The sequence below is a fragment of the Lontra canadensis genome, unplaced genomic scaffold (genome assembly GCF_010015895.1).
Source record: "Lontra canadensis isolate GAN:19392208 unplaced genomic scaffold, GSC_riverotter_1.0 scaffold57, whole genome shotgun sequence".
In the NCBI taxonomy this organism is placed as follows: Eukaryota; Metazoa; Chordata; class Mammalia; order Carnivora; family Mustelidae; genus Lontra; species Lontra canadensis.
In genome coordinates this window covers 7,858,576-7,874,751 of record NW_022631051.1, presented here as the reverse complement: position 1 = coordinate 7,874,751, position 16,176 = coordinate 7,858,576, and the positions used below count along the sequence as shown (strand labels likewise).

The 16,176-nt window shown below is 47.0% G+C and overlaps 1 protein-coding gene across 1 annotated transcript in view; it reads right to left on the bottom strand.

Moving 5' to 3' along the window:
• Positions 1-6,898: 6,898 nt before the first annotated feature.
• Positions 6,899-16,176, bottom strand: part of IMPA2 (inositol monophosphatase 2) — a 42,218-nt gene continuing 32,940 nt past the window's right edge. The window contains exons 6-8 of the mRNA XM_032875784.1: positions 9,647-9,755; positions 8,795-8,946; positions 6,899-7,450 (exon numbers count right to left, since the gene is read on the bottom strand). Of these exons, the coding sequence (XP_032731675.1) occupies positions 7,335-7,450; positions 8,795-8,946; positions 9,647-9,755 (377 nt within the window). The 3' untranslated portion in view covers positions 6,899-7,334. The remainder of the gene's footprint in view (positions 7,451-8,794; positions 8,947-9,646; positions 9,756-16,176) is intronic.

The window sequence follows — 16,176 nt, the reverse complement described above, 5'->3', positions numbered from 1 at the left end:
GCTCTGGGTACCTTCACATATTGTCCTGTGACATCCTCTCAGTAGCCCTGGGAGAGGGGTTGGACAGGTTCCACATTCCACAGGCCACCAAAGACCGAAGAGGGCAAGGCACTTCAAGGCTACACAGTTACTGTAGTGTGACCTTGGGACCAGAGTCTGTTTTCTGACTCCTGGTTTGGATAGTGACATTTAGTGAAGTGCTAAGACAAGTGTTTTTCCTTTTATTTCGGGCTAGATCATCAAAGAGTAGGTGAACCGTATTTTGCAAGGAAGTCAATGATATGGTGAGCAGTCTGGTTGACTGTGAAGATCACAAAAGTGGGCCGCTTGCTTGAGCTCATTTGGATTCTGGGAGGCTGGTCCGGGCTTCATGTTCCCCGGTTGTCTGTGCTCTGTGCCCCAGCCTGGCCTGTGGCTTCAGGGTCTCGGGCACCTCCCTGGGGGGGGGTCTCTCTGCTTCCCTGGAAGAGGCGTGACAATGCTCAAACCAAAGGCTTTGCAAAGCCAGCTCCAGACTCTGAGCAAGTGCCAACGGCGGACGCAAACCACGGGTCAGGACACCCAAGTAGGTTGCTTGTAGGGTGCTCCCTCAAAGGCTTTTCCTGCGGGGAGTTATTTCTCTGAAGAAATCTTCCCTTAGACATTTAAGAACTAAAAGGCTTCACTTAATAATTGCTACACCCCAAAATGCGTGTTGAAGAAAGTAAGGAATTTCTCGTATGTCTACATTTATACTCAGAACTGAGAATATCCTGAGAAAATAAAATCTCGCAGATCTAAGCCTAGGGAGGTCACCAACAGTTTGGTGAATCGTGAGCATATCTTTTAAACGTTCATTCAGGGGCACATGGGTGGCTCAGTGGGTTAAGCCGCTGCCTTCGGCTCAGGTCATGATCTCAGGGTCCTGGGATCAAGCCCCGCATCGGGCTCTCTGCTCAGCAGGGACCCTGCTTCCCCCTCTCTCTCTGCCTGCCTCTCTGCCTACTTGTGATCTCTCTCTCTATCAAATAAATAAATAAAATCTTTAAAAAAAGTTCATTCAAACAAGTCATACCGTTTATTAGAAAGTCCCATTCAATGAAGTCGTGAAATGGTAAATTGGGGTGTTTCCAGAGAGGAAAGAGAACCCAGCCTCCTCTAAGATTATTATCACTGTGCTTCTGGGCGAGACCAGGGCACCTGGGCCCACGAGCACAAGGCACTCAGCAGTTCTGGGTTTTTCTGGAGGGTGGTCAGACATGGAGTAGGCTTTATATCCTCAAAGACACAACTATTACAAAGTGTAATTAAGAAACAGTGTTCAGGGCACCTGGGTGGCTCAGTGGGTTGAGCCTCTGCCTTCGGCTCAGGTCATGATCTCAGGGTCCTGGGATCAAGTCCCGCATCGGGCTCTCTGCCTGGCAGGGAGCCTGCTTCCCTCTCATTCTCTCTGCCTGTCTCTCTGCCTACTTGTGATCTCTCTCTGTCAAATAAATAAAAATTTTAAAAATCTAAAAAAAAAATATACAGTGTTCACAAGAAGGTAAACCTGTGGAAATAGACAAAGAACCCAGAACTACTTAAAAACACAATGTATTTGCTGTCCCAGCTGGATAATACACACCTCTTCTCCATTCCTGCTGGGAACTTTGGTGAGATGTGGTATTTATTAGGTCACAGGCTGAGGGGGCAGAATCTGGAAAGAGCCTTGGAGAACTGTAATGCACAAATGTGAGGTATCAAGTGGGGCCTCGGTTTCCATCAGTGGTTTGCCCAAGGTCACATGGCTAGTTGGTATAGAGCCAGGAGTTGAACATAAAACCAGTTCTGATCCTTGTTCGATGTGCTACTCACACTTCTGTACGTTTCACCTTCAATCATAAGCATCTAAAATTTATGCTCAGGAGTGCCTGGGTGGCTCGGTCAGTTAAGCATCTGCCTTCAGCTCAGGTCATGATCCCAGGGTTCTGGAATGGAGCCCTGCAGGGGAGTCTGTTTCTCCTGCTTCTCCTTCTACCACTCCCCCTGCTTGCATTCCCGCTCTCAGTCAAATAGATAAAATCTTAAAAACAAAAAATAAAAATTTATGCTCAATTACCCACATCAATGTTTTCAAAGTCACAAATGTATGCCTAAAAGACACTAATTTATGTTCAGAATGACCTTATCATAATATTAAATTACCATAATATTCTGGTATTGCTTTTTAGTTTCTCTTTTTTTCCTTCCAATACGTGTGGGCTTGGAGGAAGTTTCCCTTCCAGGTCATTCTACTAGTAGCTTTATATCATAAGTAGGTTCCCTTGAAGCAGTATAAAAACGGCTAAAGGTCGTCTGTGTGTATGTGTAAATAACCTACAGACTAGGAGACGGATACATACAGAAAGATTTTTTGAAACGATTACTGTCAGGGAACCAGACAGCCTTTCACAACACCACATATACTGAGCCCAGGTGATAAGAACAGCGGTCTGAGAACCAACATCTGTTCTCAAAGCACAGTGGTTTCCAGGAAGCCTGGAGAACCAAGAGGCAGGTGATTGGTGCCTGCTTTTATTAACCCCTACCTTCACGTGTATTTAGTATGGACACGGTCACTGCACGGCTGATCACCCCATTCAGATCATAAAAGGAAACTTTTTTTTTTTTAAAGATTTTATTTATTTATTTGACAGAGAGAGATCACAAGCAGGAAGAGAAGCAGGCAGAGAGAGAGGAGGAAGCAGGCTCCCTGCTGAGCAGAGAGCCCGATGCAGGGCTTTATCCCAGGACCCTGAGATCATGACCTGAGCCGAAGGCAGCGGCTTAACCCACTGAGCCACCCAGGCGCCCCAGAAACTCTTTCTTGATAGCAAATTTACCACTTAGTAACCCAAGGGGAAGTGGTGGTAAGGCATCTGGGTAACTGACTCCCAAAGGGACTAATCTGCTGGGGAAGTTGGAGGGGGTGTGGTGGGGCACTACTCTTTGTACTCAGCGGGGGGCCTACAGCTTGCCTCTGAGAGGAGAGGCGGGTGGTGGTGGGATTTAGCCGTGCAAAGTGTCCAGAGGAGACCCTGGGGGTCAGCCTGTGGCTTGCGGAGGGGTCCCCACGGGTGTGGTCTGGTGAAAGCAACCTGGGTTATTGTACAGGCCGACCTCTAAATTTTAGGGGCCAGAGACAACAAAACCCATGGAGGCTCCCCAAATATTTGCTGGCATTGATGGTGAATCAGGAACATAAGGGAAAAAGTTAAGGGCAGGTTGCAATTTTCACTCAACCCTCCTGTCCCGGCCTGATGATGGTACCGATCTGGTAAATGTGTAGATGTGCAGTCACGGTTCTTGACCTTTCACACGACTTACAGGACCAGTCATTAGAAAACCCAGATTTGACACTCTTCGTCAGTAGGTCCGATGCTAAGGATGTAGAAGGGAAGTTACACACAGGAATGCTGCAGTAACTCAGTATGAACTACCAGAAAGGGGAATCTTCCCTGTTTTAAGTCTGTAACGAGCAGAGTGACATGCCCTTACTCGTTAGCTACCCAAAGATACCACCAGCACATATGTCTTTGGGGTGGTCTCTCACTTTGCTCCATGATGGAAACCGAGAGTTCTTTACTTCTGGAAAACTGGACTCGGGAGTAGATGAACTGCTCGCTGCCATTCTATTGTCTGACTGAATTGGATGATTAAAAACGAAGTTCATATTGGAAAACAGAACCCAAGTAATCAGGGAAATGCTCTAGTGGACTTCCATGCTAAATCAGCCAATATACAACTTGAGTGAACTCCTAAGATTGATTCTAGCCAAATTATTTATGATAATCTATATAAAAGACAAAATCAGGCATCCAAGCTGGAGCGACAAATGTTGAAACCAAGTGTGCAAATTTAATATTAGACGAGGATACACTGAGGGCCCGGATGGCCTCCTGGTTCTTCCCGAGTCCTTAAAAATATCATTACTAGATGTGCTACATTCTGCAACCCATCATGGCACAGAAAAAAATGACCTAAATTATGAAAAAGCTTTAGTGGGTGACTGTACCAAGGCTGCAAAATTGGTTTGTGACCAATGTCTGATTGATCAAACCCCTAACCCAGGAAGACCATTAAGATGGCCCATTAGATGGAACCTTCCTACTGCCTATAGGGCCATTTGAACACTTACAAATGGAATTCATTCTATTGCTCCCACAATGGGTTATCAATATGTCCTTGTCATTGTATTTTCTCAGGACGGACTGACATCTTGCACAAGGGCTGATGTCACAACCATGGCCAAGAAACTCTTAGAAAAGATAATTTTCTTCATGGGGTATCCCCAGAGAGACCTCCAGTGATGGGGAGCTCATTTTGCTGGGCAAATAATTAAACAAATAGGGTGCTGCTGACGCAATGGCATTACTACTGTCCTTACCATCTTCAGTCATCCAGTAAAGTCGAATGAACAGATGATAACTTAAAACTAAAGCTAGCTGAATTACCAGAATCGACTGGACCGCCCTGGGCAAAAGTTCCACCTTCAGTTTTGATGGCAATGAGATCAACACTTACGGGAAAGCACAAATTAACATCTCATGAAATAGTTAATAGGAAGACCTATGCCTTTGATGATAGGACCATGTGTGTCTCCATACTCATAAATTGGTATGACTCAGTACTGTAAAGTTTTAATGGATTATGCCACGGTGTCTTTCTACCAGGTGAAGGAAGCTTTTCATGACCCTCCTGCAGATGGTTGAAACTCCCACAGCTTTAGACCCTGGAGAATGGGTCTTTTGACCTAAGAAAGAACCTGCCCTTGAACCTCATTAGAAAGAATCCTACTGTGTTCTCCTCACTATCCAGACGGCAGCCAAACTTCAGAAACTTGAACCCTGGGTCCACAGCTTGTAGTTGAAAGGGCTCCTCCAGATTCTCGGAACTATACACCAGCCAGAGGTGTGAGGTTGCCACTGAGCACAGAGGTCCTCCCGCAGAAGCATACAGCTCTCCCAGGATCATAGATCCAAATATTCATCTCCAGTATGAAACCTTTATCCCTTTTGCCCATTTGCTATCGCCCTTTCTGTTACTGTATGGGAATACTGTAATTAGGACTTCACAAACAATAGCTACCGTAGGAAACTACACTAATTGCTGGATTCATCAGGCTAAGCCGAAATCAGGACCTGAAGGGAATCCTGAAGGCCTCGGCGTGCCTAAATTGTTCTGCAGGTGCGTTTTTATAAAGTTAACGCCATAAGACTACATAGGCTTGTTTCTTGCCTCAATGTAACCCGATCCTGGACTCGGAAAACAGGATTCAGATGCTGCAGGGCAGCCAGCGTCCATCAGACCATTTGTAGGCTTGCTGGTGGGCCCATACGTTTGGGAGGCCTTTCAACGTGGACAGTACGCTAGGTGAGTCTTGGATAAAGGCTGCCAACACCTCCATGACTGGCAATGGGTCTATGATGCTAACACCCGAAGGCACCCCATATATACCTCTTGGCTACACCTTCACAGGCAGGGGTTTGGGTAGTGACCTCTACGCTTGGGCAACTTGTCCTGACAGCTGGAGGGTGAAAGGACAATGTGCCCTTGCTGTAGTTACTGTTCCACTGTCCCTTCACAATACCTTGGAAACGCGATAGCGTTCCATTCCCCTGAATTTACCAGAAAGAAGTTGACCCCTGTGCATGCACGTCATTTGGAAGGTCCCTTCTTCCCTGGCTTGGGGTTGTTAAAAATGAACATACTTTTAGACACTGACTCTTAACCCTGACAACCCCTGCTGAGTCTAAAGGCCACGGCTGCACAACACAAGTCCCTAGGCTCTGTCGTGGCAGTGGTCTGAGATAAAGAACTGCTTCAGGTTACTTGTTGGCTGAATGAGGGGGAGTCTGTGCCAGGGCAAATACCTCTGGCTGTTCCTAGATCAAGACCTTTGGTTTTGTAGAAACGCCAACACAAGAAATTAACAAACAAGCTCCTTGGACGCAGGTTGATCCCTCATCTGCTCTGTCCTCTGATTTATTTGATACTGGCTGGTTTGGGTCATGGCGGGGGTGGGGGATGGGGCAGGGCAGGGCAGGAGGACACTGCAGTGTCACGGTATTTTCCACCTAATAGGATCACGACCCAACTGGTGGGCCATGTTCTCTCAATGCTCTCGCAGGCTTGTAGCCACCAGCACGTGACGGTCGCACGGCGCTCGAAGAAACAGAAGCAAGCTGAACGATGGGAAAAACAGCGACAGCCACTCTTTCACGGATCTGACACCACAACCCAGGAGTTTCACAATGGGACAAGAGCAGTTTAACTCTGATGGTGACTGAGAGTGGCACAGCTACAAAAGTCTTGGGCAATCTCTCACGTACGGGAGGATGACCAAAGGGGGAGATTGTTAAATTAATTAAAAAGGAGGCCATCAGTTTGAGGTGGCTTCTAACGTCACAGCACCCACATAAGCAAACCACAATGGAAGCCCACATGTAAATTCTCACGGTCACAAGAGTGAACCTACGGACAAGCCGTCCAAATAGCCAGAGAGGTTTCAGACTACAGCCAGGGGCTAAGTTCCTCACTTTGCCTTCGCCTTTTCTCTATAAAAGTTCTTCCCCAGCTCCCGTGGCCGGAGGCCTTCCAGCCACTTTTGCTTTGGTGCTGCTCTACTGGAGCCGATTTTCGTTCAAGTAAATACCTAAAACTTTCATATGCCTCACTTTTATCTATTAACACATGTGTGGTAATTCCTGAAGCAGTTTTCGCAGTGCTTATCGAAGGTGGCAGACAGCAAACCCTGCCAACTTGGGGCTTTTGTATGCCGAATTTCCCAGGGGCTTTTGTATGCAGACTTTCCCAAAGAGCCTGGATCGCCAGCCGTGGGGGCTGTGGGTCGTCTGGGGAAACAGGCAACATGCTTACGGAGGGACACAGAGAAGCAGAGTGCCATTGTTTTGATTTATTGCATTCTGAAGTACCGTGGGGGAGGGCCTGAGAACAAGTCCGCTTTATCAGCAGTTCTAAAGCCTTATTACCTGAGATTTACATTCTGGAGGAAAAAAATTGAGACTGAATTTTTAATACATACACCATATCCGAGACTGGGATTTTGGCTCTGATAGAAGTACTTGCACTAGCCTGAAAAAGGCTATGTGAGATTAGAGAGAGACACCAGCTACACACCGAATCCGGGTAAAAGGCGTGGATTTAACCAGAAAGCCACATACGTTAGCCAAACACCTCCCTCCGGGGCTTGTCAGGGACACTTGACGCGTGCAGGCCACTCGAGGCAGCGTCTTCCCTGGGACTCGCCGCCAGCCCCAGCATTCCCGGGAAGGCCCGGCCGGGGGTCGCATTTCTCTGCCCCTCTCTGCTTCCCTTCACTTCTCATCATCCCGCCCGTAGTTAATGGTCTGTAAGGCCTGAGCTATGAGTGTCGCCATCTCCCGGGTGCCCGCAGCAACCACTCTGCAAGACATGAGGTCGAGAGGTCCACCTGAGGACAGAGAGAGAAGAGAGGGCACCTGAGTTACTGGGGGAGGCAGACAGTCCTGAATGAGGACTCGGCACATGAACATTCCCAGGAAAACAAAGGTCCCAGGCCAGGCAGAGGCGGGACCAGACAACGAGATCTGGACCGGAGCCTGACTCTAGGCACCTCAGCACCCCTCTGCTGCCCCAGCAAGAGAGCAGTGGAGGCTGTGCTGGGCGAATGTAGGCTCGGGTCTAGCAACAGGGACTAAGGGTCATAGGATCAGTTAGACCCGGTAGGGGAAGGTAGTTCTCAAATGTCTGCTACCTGGGTGGCACCGGGGACCCCATGTGATGGAAGTCCCCATTCGGCAGGTCTAAAGTCTGAGCAGAGACCTGATGCAGGCTGGCTAACAGGTCGTGCTGAGAAAGCTAGAGAATGGATCTAAAAAGATCCACTCAGTCTCAGACCCCCTGTTCCTAAATGTTAGAAGAGGGTTGGCCTGAAGTTCAGCAAGTTATGTGGTGAGTTAATAAGTTATGTAGGGGGGCACCTGGGTGGCTCAGTGGGTTAAGCCTCTGCCTTCGGCTCAGGTCATGATCCCAGGGTCCTGGGATCAAGCCCCACATCAGGCTCTCTGCCCAGCAGGAAGCCTGCTTCCCCCTCTCTTTCTGCCTGCCTCTCTGCCTACTTGTGATCTCTGTCTGTCAAATAAATAATAAATAAAATCTTTAAAAAAAAAAATAAGTTATGTGGGGAGAGATGCTATAGAACTTGCCCCCAGGGGGTTAGTCCCTGAGACACGAGGACCTTGATGTTGAAGAACAGGTCATTTTTTGGGGTCCATTCCCCTAAAACCTCACAGGGTGCTCACACTGTATACCCCGCTGACCCCGTGCTGAGTTACAGGATGTGGGGGGTGCTAGCCTCCTCTTTGTGGAATGGGGAGCATGGCGCTTCTTCTGCCCATCTCATCGAATCTGGTGGGGTCAGGAACAGTTGACTAGGAAACTGTCAAATGTACCCGAGTGTACAGTGGGGATGCTGCTACTATGTGGCCGTATTGTGATCCTGGGGTCTCCTTCCCTGCCTCAAGGCGTAGAGAAGGCAGGCAGGAAAGCCGAGAAGCCACTGGCCCATGGCTTTTCCAACGTCCTCATAGGGTCTCTCACCAACATGCTCTGAGGAACTGGTGGTGGGGGTGGGCATCTGGTCTGGTAGTTACTGGGGCTAATATCGGGAATGCTGGGTCTGGTGGCATCACATGCTTTAGCCTGGGGGACACTGGGTCTGGTGGCATTACTGGGTCTAGTCTCCGCTGTCATTTCCCTGGGGACAGACAGCGGGCGGAGGGTCAGAGGGACTCACCCGAAGTGTCCATCACAATGCCACCCGCTTCTCTAATGATGACTGTGGCTGCGGCCAGGTCCCAGCAGTGCAGGCCAAACTGGTAGTAGGCGTCTGCAGCCCCCGAGGCCAGGTGGCAGAGCGCCAAGGTGGAGCTCCCGATCACTCGGACCCTGGAGGAAAGGGAAGAGGGCAAAGGCTCCTGTGAGTGGTGCTGTGTCCAAGTCGGATTCCTCTTAGATAGCTGACGACATCCAAAGTCACCCCCCCATGGGGCATTCCCAGTCATTAAAAATGAGCCATGGGGATTCTCTAATAAGCTCTAGATTCAAGATCTGGATGCAAACCAGTGACATCCAAGAGAGCTTTCTGCGAGGACAGAAACGCTCCGCACTCTGGAAGTTACTAGCCACTGGTGGCTGATGAGCCCTTGTCGGCTACTGAGACTGAAGAACTCAAGTCTTAATTCCACTAAAATTTCATATTTAAACTTAAATCGCCTCGTGGGAGAGAGTGGGAGATCGGAGCAGAGTCACTTGAGCTTGGATTTATTTTTCCTAAATGTTTGCTAGAGTAATGTCATTTATGAAGGGCTCTAAGCCCAGAAGGACTCACAGCCTGGGGGCCTTAAGATCGGTCACCTGGCTTCTGGAAAAGCCGCTTGGGAAGGAACAAAGGTCCCCCGTGTGTTCCCTAACAGCTGGCCACATGAGGTAGCATCACACGGCTCTCCCAGGTCTATGTGGGGCACGGGTGGGCCTGCTCCCCTCACGGGGGATCTTTTCCTCTCTCCCTGGGGAACTGTGAGCATGACTCTGTGTTTGGCACTTTTGTCTTTGGCCCTGGGGTGTTCCAGGAATTGAAAAGTGATACCCGTGAGCTTTGGCGTGAAGTAACCTCTCCATGTTGCTCAGGAACAATTTCAGGGTGGCAGGGTCACGTCTGGGGCCGATTTCCGTGAGAACCAAGGCCTTGGAGATGTCTGCAGTAGAAAGAATTCCCCGTGGTCAGGAAGACCGAGTCTCGGTTCTGACTGACGAGTCAGGGCTCCCTCGGAAGCAAACCTCAAGAGTCTGCCTCTTCTTCCCACTCAGAACAAATACCATCTGCTGAGAGGTTCAGTTATGAGGTTTCTCCGACAGCTGTGTTGAGACATGAGGACACGGCGACGAGAGGCCAACAGAACCCGCACCTGACTATGTCATCCTCATTCCTGCTTTCGGTTTCAGATTTACGAGGGAGCAGATTTTCAGTTCTCTCTCTTTGCAGGGAGAGTTAGCACTAAAGAGCCAGGGAGAGGTGGGAGGCTAATGAGAATCACCACCATCCAGTCATGAATAAAAACAAAATGACTCCAAACTGGGACCACCCGATGTCTGGAAGACAGAAAAGAAAAAAGCCTCACCCAATACATCCGTCTTTAATAACCTTTCTCTAGGGGTGCTGCCTGAGTGGCGCAGTGGGTTAAGTTTCCTACTCTTGTTTTCGACTCAGGTCTGATCTCGGGGTTGTGAGATCAAGCCCTGTGTCGGGCTCCATACTCAGTGCGGAGTCTGCTTGGGTTTCTCTCTCCCTCTCCCTTTGACTCTCTCTCTCTCTCTCTCCCTCAAATAAATAAATAAAACTTAAAAACAGAAAAACCTTTCTCTAACTGCTACGATCATGAAGACAGAAACACCAACCCTGCAGAGAAAGAAACTTTTAAATGACGACTTTGGAAAGGGAGTTCTCAGGCGTAACCCCACTGGGCGTAAAGAAGGCCAACACCGTGGCCGTGTGGTCTCCTCAGTGCAGGGTGGCTGGGCACTCAGGCCAAGCACTCGGTTCCGAGACAGGAGCGGGAAGCTGGCCTGAGGGCACAGAGGGATGTGCCTGGGCTCCCTTCCTGGGCCTGACTCACGGGCAGGCAATCACGAGCAGTTTGTCTGTGCTTTGCCATACTCCCAAACACAACCACATTTAGTCTGTCGTGTCTGGTCAGGCCTTCTGGCTCACAGTCAGCCACATCGACGTATCCAGATAACAGAACAAGGTCACTCCACGAACTGGAGGGAAAACACACTCCACCAGTTATGTCTCTCAATGGGTCTAATCCTATGTCGGCATCTGCAAAGTCCCTCACTGCAGGACCAGATGACGGTGAGGGGGCCCCCTCCTCTCAGACAGAACCTATATCCATTTCCCCTTTTCTTAAATTGTAGGCTCTCATTGTCTACTTTCTGAAAATCACTCGGCTCCACACCGGTTACCTGCCTAGGAGACAAGGTCTGAATCACTCCCTGCCAGGCACGCCAGCACCAAGGCTGAGCTAATGACATACCTCCCATGTGTCCAGTGTGTGAGTAAGGGGCTCTGCCCACGGGGGGCCATGGGGCCGGGTGGCTCCAGGATCCCCAGGGGCAGGTCACTGCCCGAGTTTAACTCCTAATTCTCTCTCTGGGCTGCAAACTGAAAAGGTTATTTTCCCCAGGGGAGGGAAAGAAGACCTCTTTTGAAGAAAACGACATCAGGGGTGCCTGGGTGACTCAGTCATTAAGCGCCTACCTTCGGCTCAGGTCATGATCCCAGGATCCTGGGATTGAGCCCCGCATCGGGCTCCCTGCTCTGCGGGAAGCCTGCTTCTCCCTCTCCCACTCCCCCTGTTTGTGTTCTCTCTGTCTCTGTCTCTGTCTCTCTCGAGCGCGCACTTGCTATCAAATAAATAAATAAATAAATAAATAAATAAATAAATAAATAAATACATCTTTAAAAAAAAAAAAAAAAGGGCACAAAAAACGACATCAACAGAACCAGGGGCAGTAAGCGCTTAATAAGTAGTCACTGAAGCAACAAACACTTCCTTTCCTTCAGGCACCAGCATTAAAGAAACCCTGGTCAGAGTCTTCTTGTATGGGTTGATTTGTTAAATTAGTAGAATTTTTAAATTTATGAGAGGAACATTGGAGTTAAGTAGAATTTGGCTGGCTGGTGTAAGAATCTAATTAATCACTAGAGATAACACTATTTTGGTGGGGGGGTTGGTGAATTCTGAATGATAAATGTTTTCATTAAAAACATTCTTGAAAGAGAACCTGGGGCACCTGGGTGGCTCAGTGGGTTAAACCTCTGCCTTCAGCTCGGGTCATGATCTCCGGGTCCTGGGATCGAGCCCCACATCCGGCTCTCTGCTCAGCAGGGAGCCTGCTCCACCCCCCCTCCCCGCCTCTCTGCCTACTTGTGATCTCTCTGTTAAATAAATCAATAAAATATAAAAAAGAAAGAAAGAAAGAGAACCTACTGAAATTTGGGGAGTGACTGTTAAATGAGAAAGGATAAACCTTCCTGGAGGAGGCCGAGGAGGGAAACAGAAGTGGAATTTGAGAGTATGCATATTTTAGATTTTGATTATTCTTTTTTCCCAAATGGTTCCCCTCCCCCAAGCTGTATCAGTAGGACCACTGTCCCCTCCCCAGTAAGGTACGGTTCTGTACTATTTTCAAGACCCTAAGAGTATCCCTTACTCTGTGATATATGTTTCAGGAGTGATTTTTTTTTTCTTAATTTAAATTTTGTTTTTTTATAAACATATATTTTTATCCCCAGGGGTACAGGTCTGTGAATCGCCAGGTTTACACACTTCACAGCACTCACCATAGCACATACCCTCCCCAGTGTCCATAACCCCACCCCTCCCTCCCAACCCCCCTCCCCCCAGCAACCCTCAGTTTGTTTTGTGAGATTAAGAGTCACTTATGGTTTGTCTCCCTCCCAATCCCATCTTGTTTCATTTACTCTTCTCCTACCATCTTAACCCCTCATGTTGCATCTCCTCTGCCTCATATCAGGGAGATCATATGATAGTTGTCTTTCTCCGATTGACTTATTTCGCTAAACATGATACCCTCTAGTTCAGGAGTGATTTTTCTCAGAAAGCTAAGATCAGGAGAATAATCCCTACATACAAGGCATTTCCTGGCTCCAGGATCTCAGTCACCCTGGCGGAGGAAATTAAGGAACACACTGACAATTTCCTTCCAGGAACTAGAAAGCCTAACAATTTCGATAGGGAGATAAACACCTACTTTTAATCAGGTTCGGAAGACGTGACTACTGGGATATTATCTACACTACTGTGATGATTATTTTGCAATATATACACATGCTGAATCATGATGCTGTACACCCGAAACTACATAATGCTATACAGCAATTATACCTCATTAAAAAAATGTGACTACTGGCTCGGGCCAAGGCCTAGCCCAATCTGTCCTTATCAGAGGGCTGGGCTGGCTGCAGGGCGAGTGGACAGCAAAGTCCCAGAGGGCCAGCCCAGACAAGCAGATCCCCCTACACACAGGGCCGCTGCAGGAAGAGCAGAGGGTTTCAGACTAAGTGACACAAGGCTATTTCACAAAGGGAAACTCAGCAAAGTGTGGAAACAGAAGCTCACATTTACCAAGCTCTTGGTCTCTCCAGACAGGCCAGTGCTAAGCACTTACTACTTACGCCTCCATTCCTCTATCTCTTTTCTCTGTTACATCTATGATACATTGATGATTCCATTTCTCTTTTTTCTTCACTATTGCACTGCCCTTGTTTCACAGATGGAGGAACCAAGCCTACAGAAGTGACACTTCTATAGGGGGTCATGTGGCACTTAGGTGCTGAGACCCAGACTTAACCTCCAGCTTGTCCAGTGATTATGTGAAAGTGTTTCTTCCCATAGCTTGTAGATTTGTGAAGAAATATCTCTGTATCCAGTTCTTTCCTCTCCTTCTAGCGGCAATGCATCCATTCTTTATCTCTCTGGTTAGTATCTTTTTTCCAAATGCAATCAAAAACAAGGAAAAAGGAAGCCTGAGTGCTGCCACCTACAGACCAAATGCTTTCTTTGGTTTTATTTTGCTGTAGATAAAACAATATTTAACATCATCTTATGATTATTTCTAGCTACCAATAATCACTGATTTTTGCATTTTGTTATCCTTTATACTGTATTTACCATAATACTTTAGCTCAATCAAATGCTAACGTATATATGTATTTCTTAAAGATTTATTTTAAACACAGAGAGCGAGAGAGATAGAGAGAGAGCAAGCAGAGGGAGGGACAGAGGGAGAGGGAAAGAATCCCAAGCAGACCCCTCGCTGAGAACAGAGCTGATGCGGGGCAATCCCAGAATGCTGAGACCATGACCTGAGCTGAAATTAAGAGTCAGATGCTCAACCCACTGAGCCACCCAAGCACTCCCCTACAGTGTATATATTGTTTAATTTAAAATATTCTCTGACTTCATGGATGTGTGTGTGTGTGTGTGTAGGGGATGGGGAGTTATTGCTTAATGGGTACACGGTTTCATTTGGAGAGATAAAAATTTTGGAAACAGATGGTGGTAATGGTTGGAAAACACTGTAAATGTAATGAATGCCACTAAATTACACATTTTAAGTGGCAAATTTTATGTTATATATATTTTGCCACACACACATACAAAATCCAAAAATTTTGAAGTAGGGCATCTCCGCATACTTTTTCAACAAACAGATTCTAGAATGAAAAAAAAATATCATCCATTAATAGACTTCCAACAGTTTGAAAACCCTTGTTCTGGTTGAGCAAGGTTAAAACACCCCAAGTATCAAGGAGTAATGCTCTCTCAAGAGAAATTTTACAACTTAAAGGTAAGAGAAGCAGTCATCTGTAGACACTGAAACATGTACTCATGGAAAAGGAGTCAATCGTGCTTTCACATCTGGGAAACATCCCCTATGGACACATATGGACTCTGCTGAATACACAGCCCCCATCCCCCCGACGCCACTTACACTAGTGTATATTTTCACACACGTGTCCTAACTCTTTCAGTCTTCTTATAGACCATGAGCACCTACTCATACGAAAACAAAATTTAATTCTCTTTAACTTAAAAGCATAAGTTACAGGAAAAAAACACAAGTACTAGACAGATGGAAGATTGGTGGTTTGGCAGGGGGCTGGGGAGAGAGAGAGTGTGGGGTAAAGGGGCTCAGTGGGCACAGGGTTAGAACATGAAGCCAAGTGAGTGTGCAGCATTGTGAATGCACTAATTACCACTGAGCGGCTCACTTTAAAATGGTTAACTTTAGGGATGCCTGTGTGGCTCACTTGGTTAAGCATCCGACTCTTGATTTTGGCTCAGGTTGTGATCACCGGGTAATGGAGGGGGCCCTGAGTTGGGCTCCGTGCTGGGCGTGGAGCCTGCTTTTGAGATTCTCTCTTTCCCTCTGCCTTCCCCTCTTCCCACACGCTCTGTCTAAAAATAAAATAAAATAAATGGTTAATTTTATGATATTTGACTTTCAGTACAATATATTATTTTAAAATATTTAAAAACTTGTTCTTAATAAACAAGTAATTTGAGGGGGAAAAAAGGTATTGTTTAGAATTCTGGGAAAGAACTGGAAACCTCTGTAAAGGCCACACATAGTTTTTAACTGTCCAAATCCCCTCTGATAAAAATAGAATAACTAGGACAGCAAAAAAGCAAAACTACAGACACCATCTACAAAAGAAACTATATCCACAAGGTATATCCAAACCCCAAAACACAGGCGGGTGGGGGAACCTCCAATAGCCACAAGACCACATGGCATCAGGAGTAACAGACGCACTGAGCATCCCCAGAACAGGAGAACCTCAAAATCACCAACGGCCACCGCCTGCAAACCAGCATGGGCCAACGTGAGAAGCTCGCACGGAGAGGGGCCACGCACACACTGGTTCATGAGTCCGTGGCACTGGGGTGCATGGTCAGGGCTGAAGGGAGGGAGCCACCAGTCCTACAGTCTCTCAAAACTGACTTACAAGGACCTCTGAGGGGAAGGATCTAGCATGGGAGTAAGTTCCAAATTCACTAAACAAGAATAAAAGGGGCTAAAGAAAAGAGATGATCCAGCTAACAGTTAAGGAGGGGAACAGAGCCCCCCCAAAAAATATATATATATGTAAGACTGAGTCCAAGTTTCTGAACATTTCACCAAAACAGAAGAGACAACTCTAGAGCTAGAAAAACTACCAAAAACCTGAACTCACCCCCAACCCCCACTCTCCATAAGCCCCTCCCAATTTCAGGAATACAGGTTTTAAGTAGAAATAAGTAATTAAAAAGAATGATGGGTGAGTCCCACACACACGTACATGAAAAAGGAAAAAAAAAAGAAGAAGAAGAACAACATCTTTCTAGTCAATCAAGGATTGAAAGATTTGTCCACAAAACAGAAGTAGTTTCATATTAAAACAAATAAATAAGGAATGCATCAAAAATTCAACTTAACTAGAAAGTGGAGGGGACAGAACTTAGGAAGAATTGGAAAAGAAAATATTTCAGAAAAGAAGATTAAACTGAAGGAACCAAGAATAAATAAACAGAATAGATGGTGCTTCAC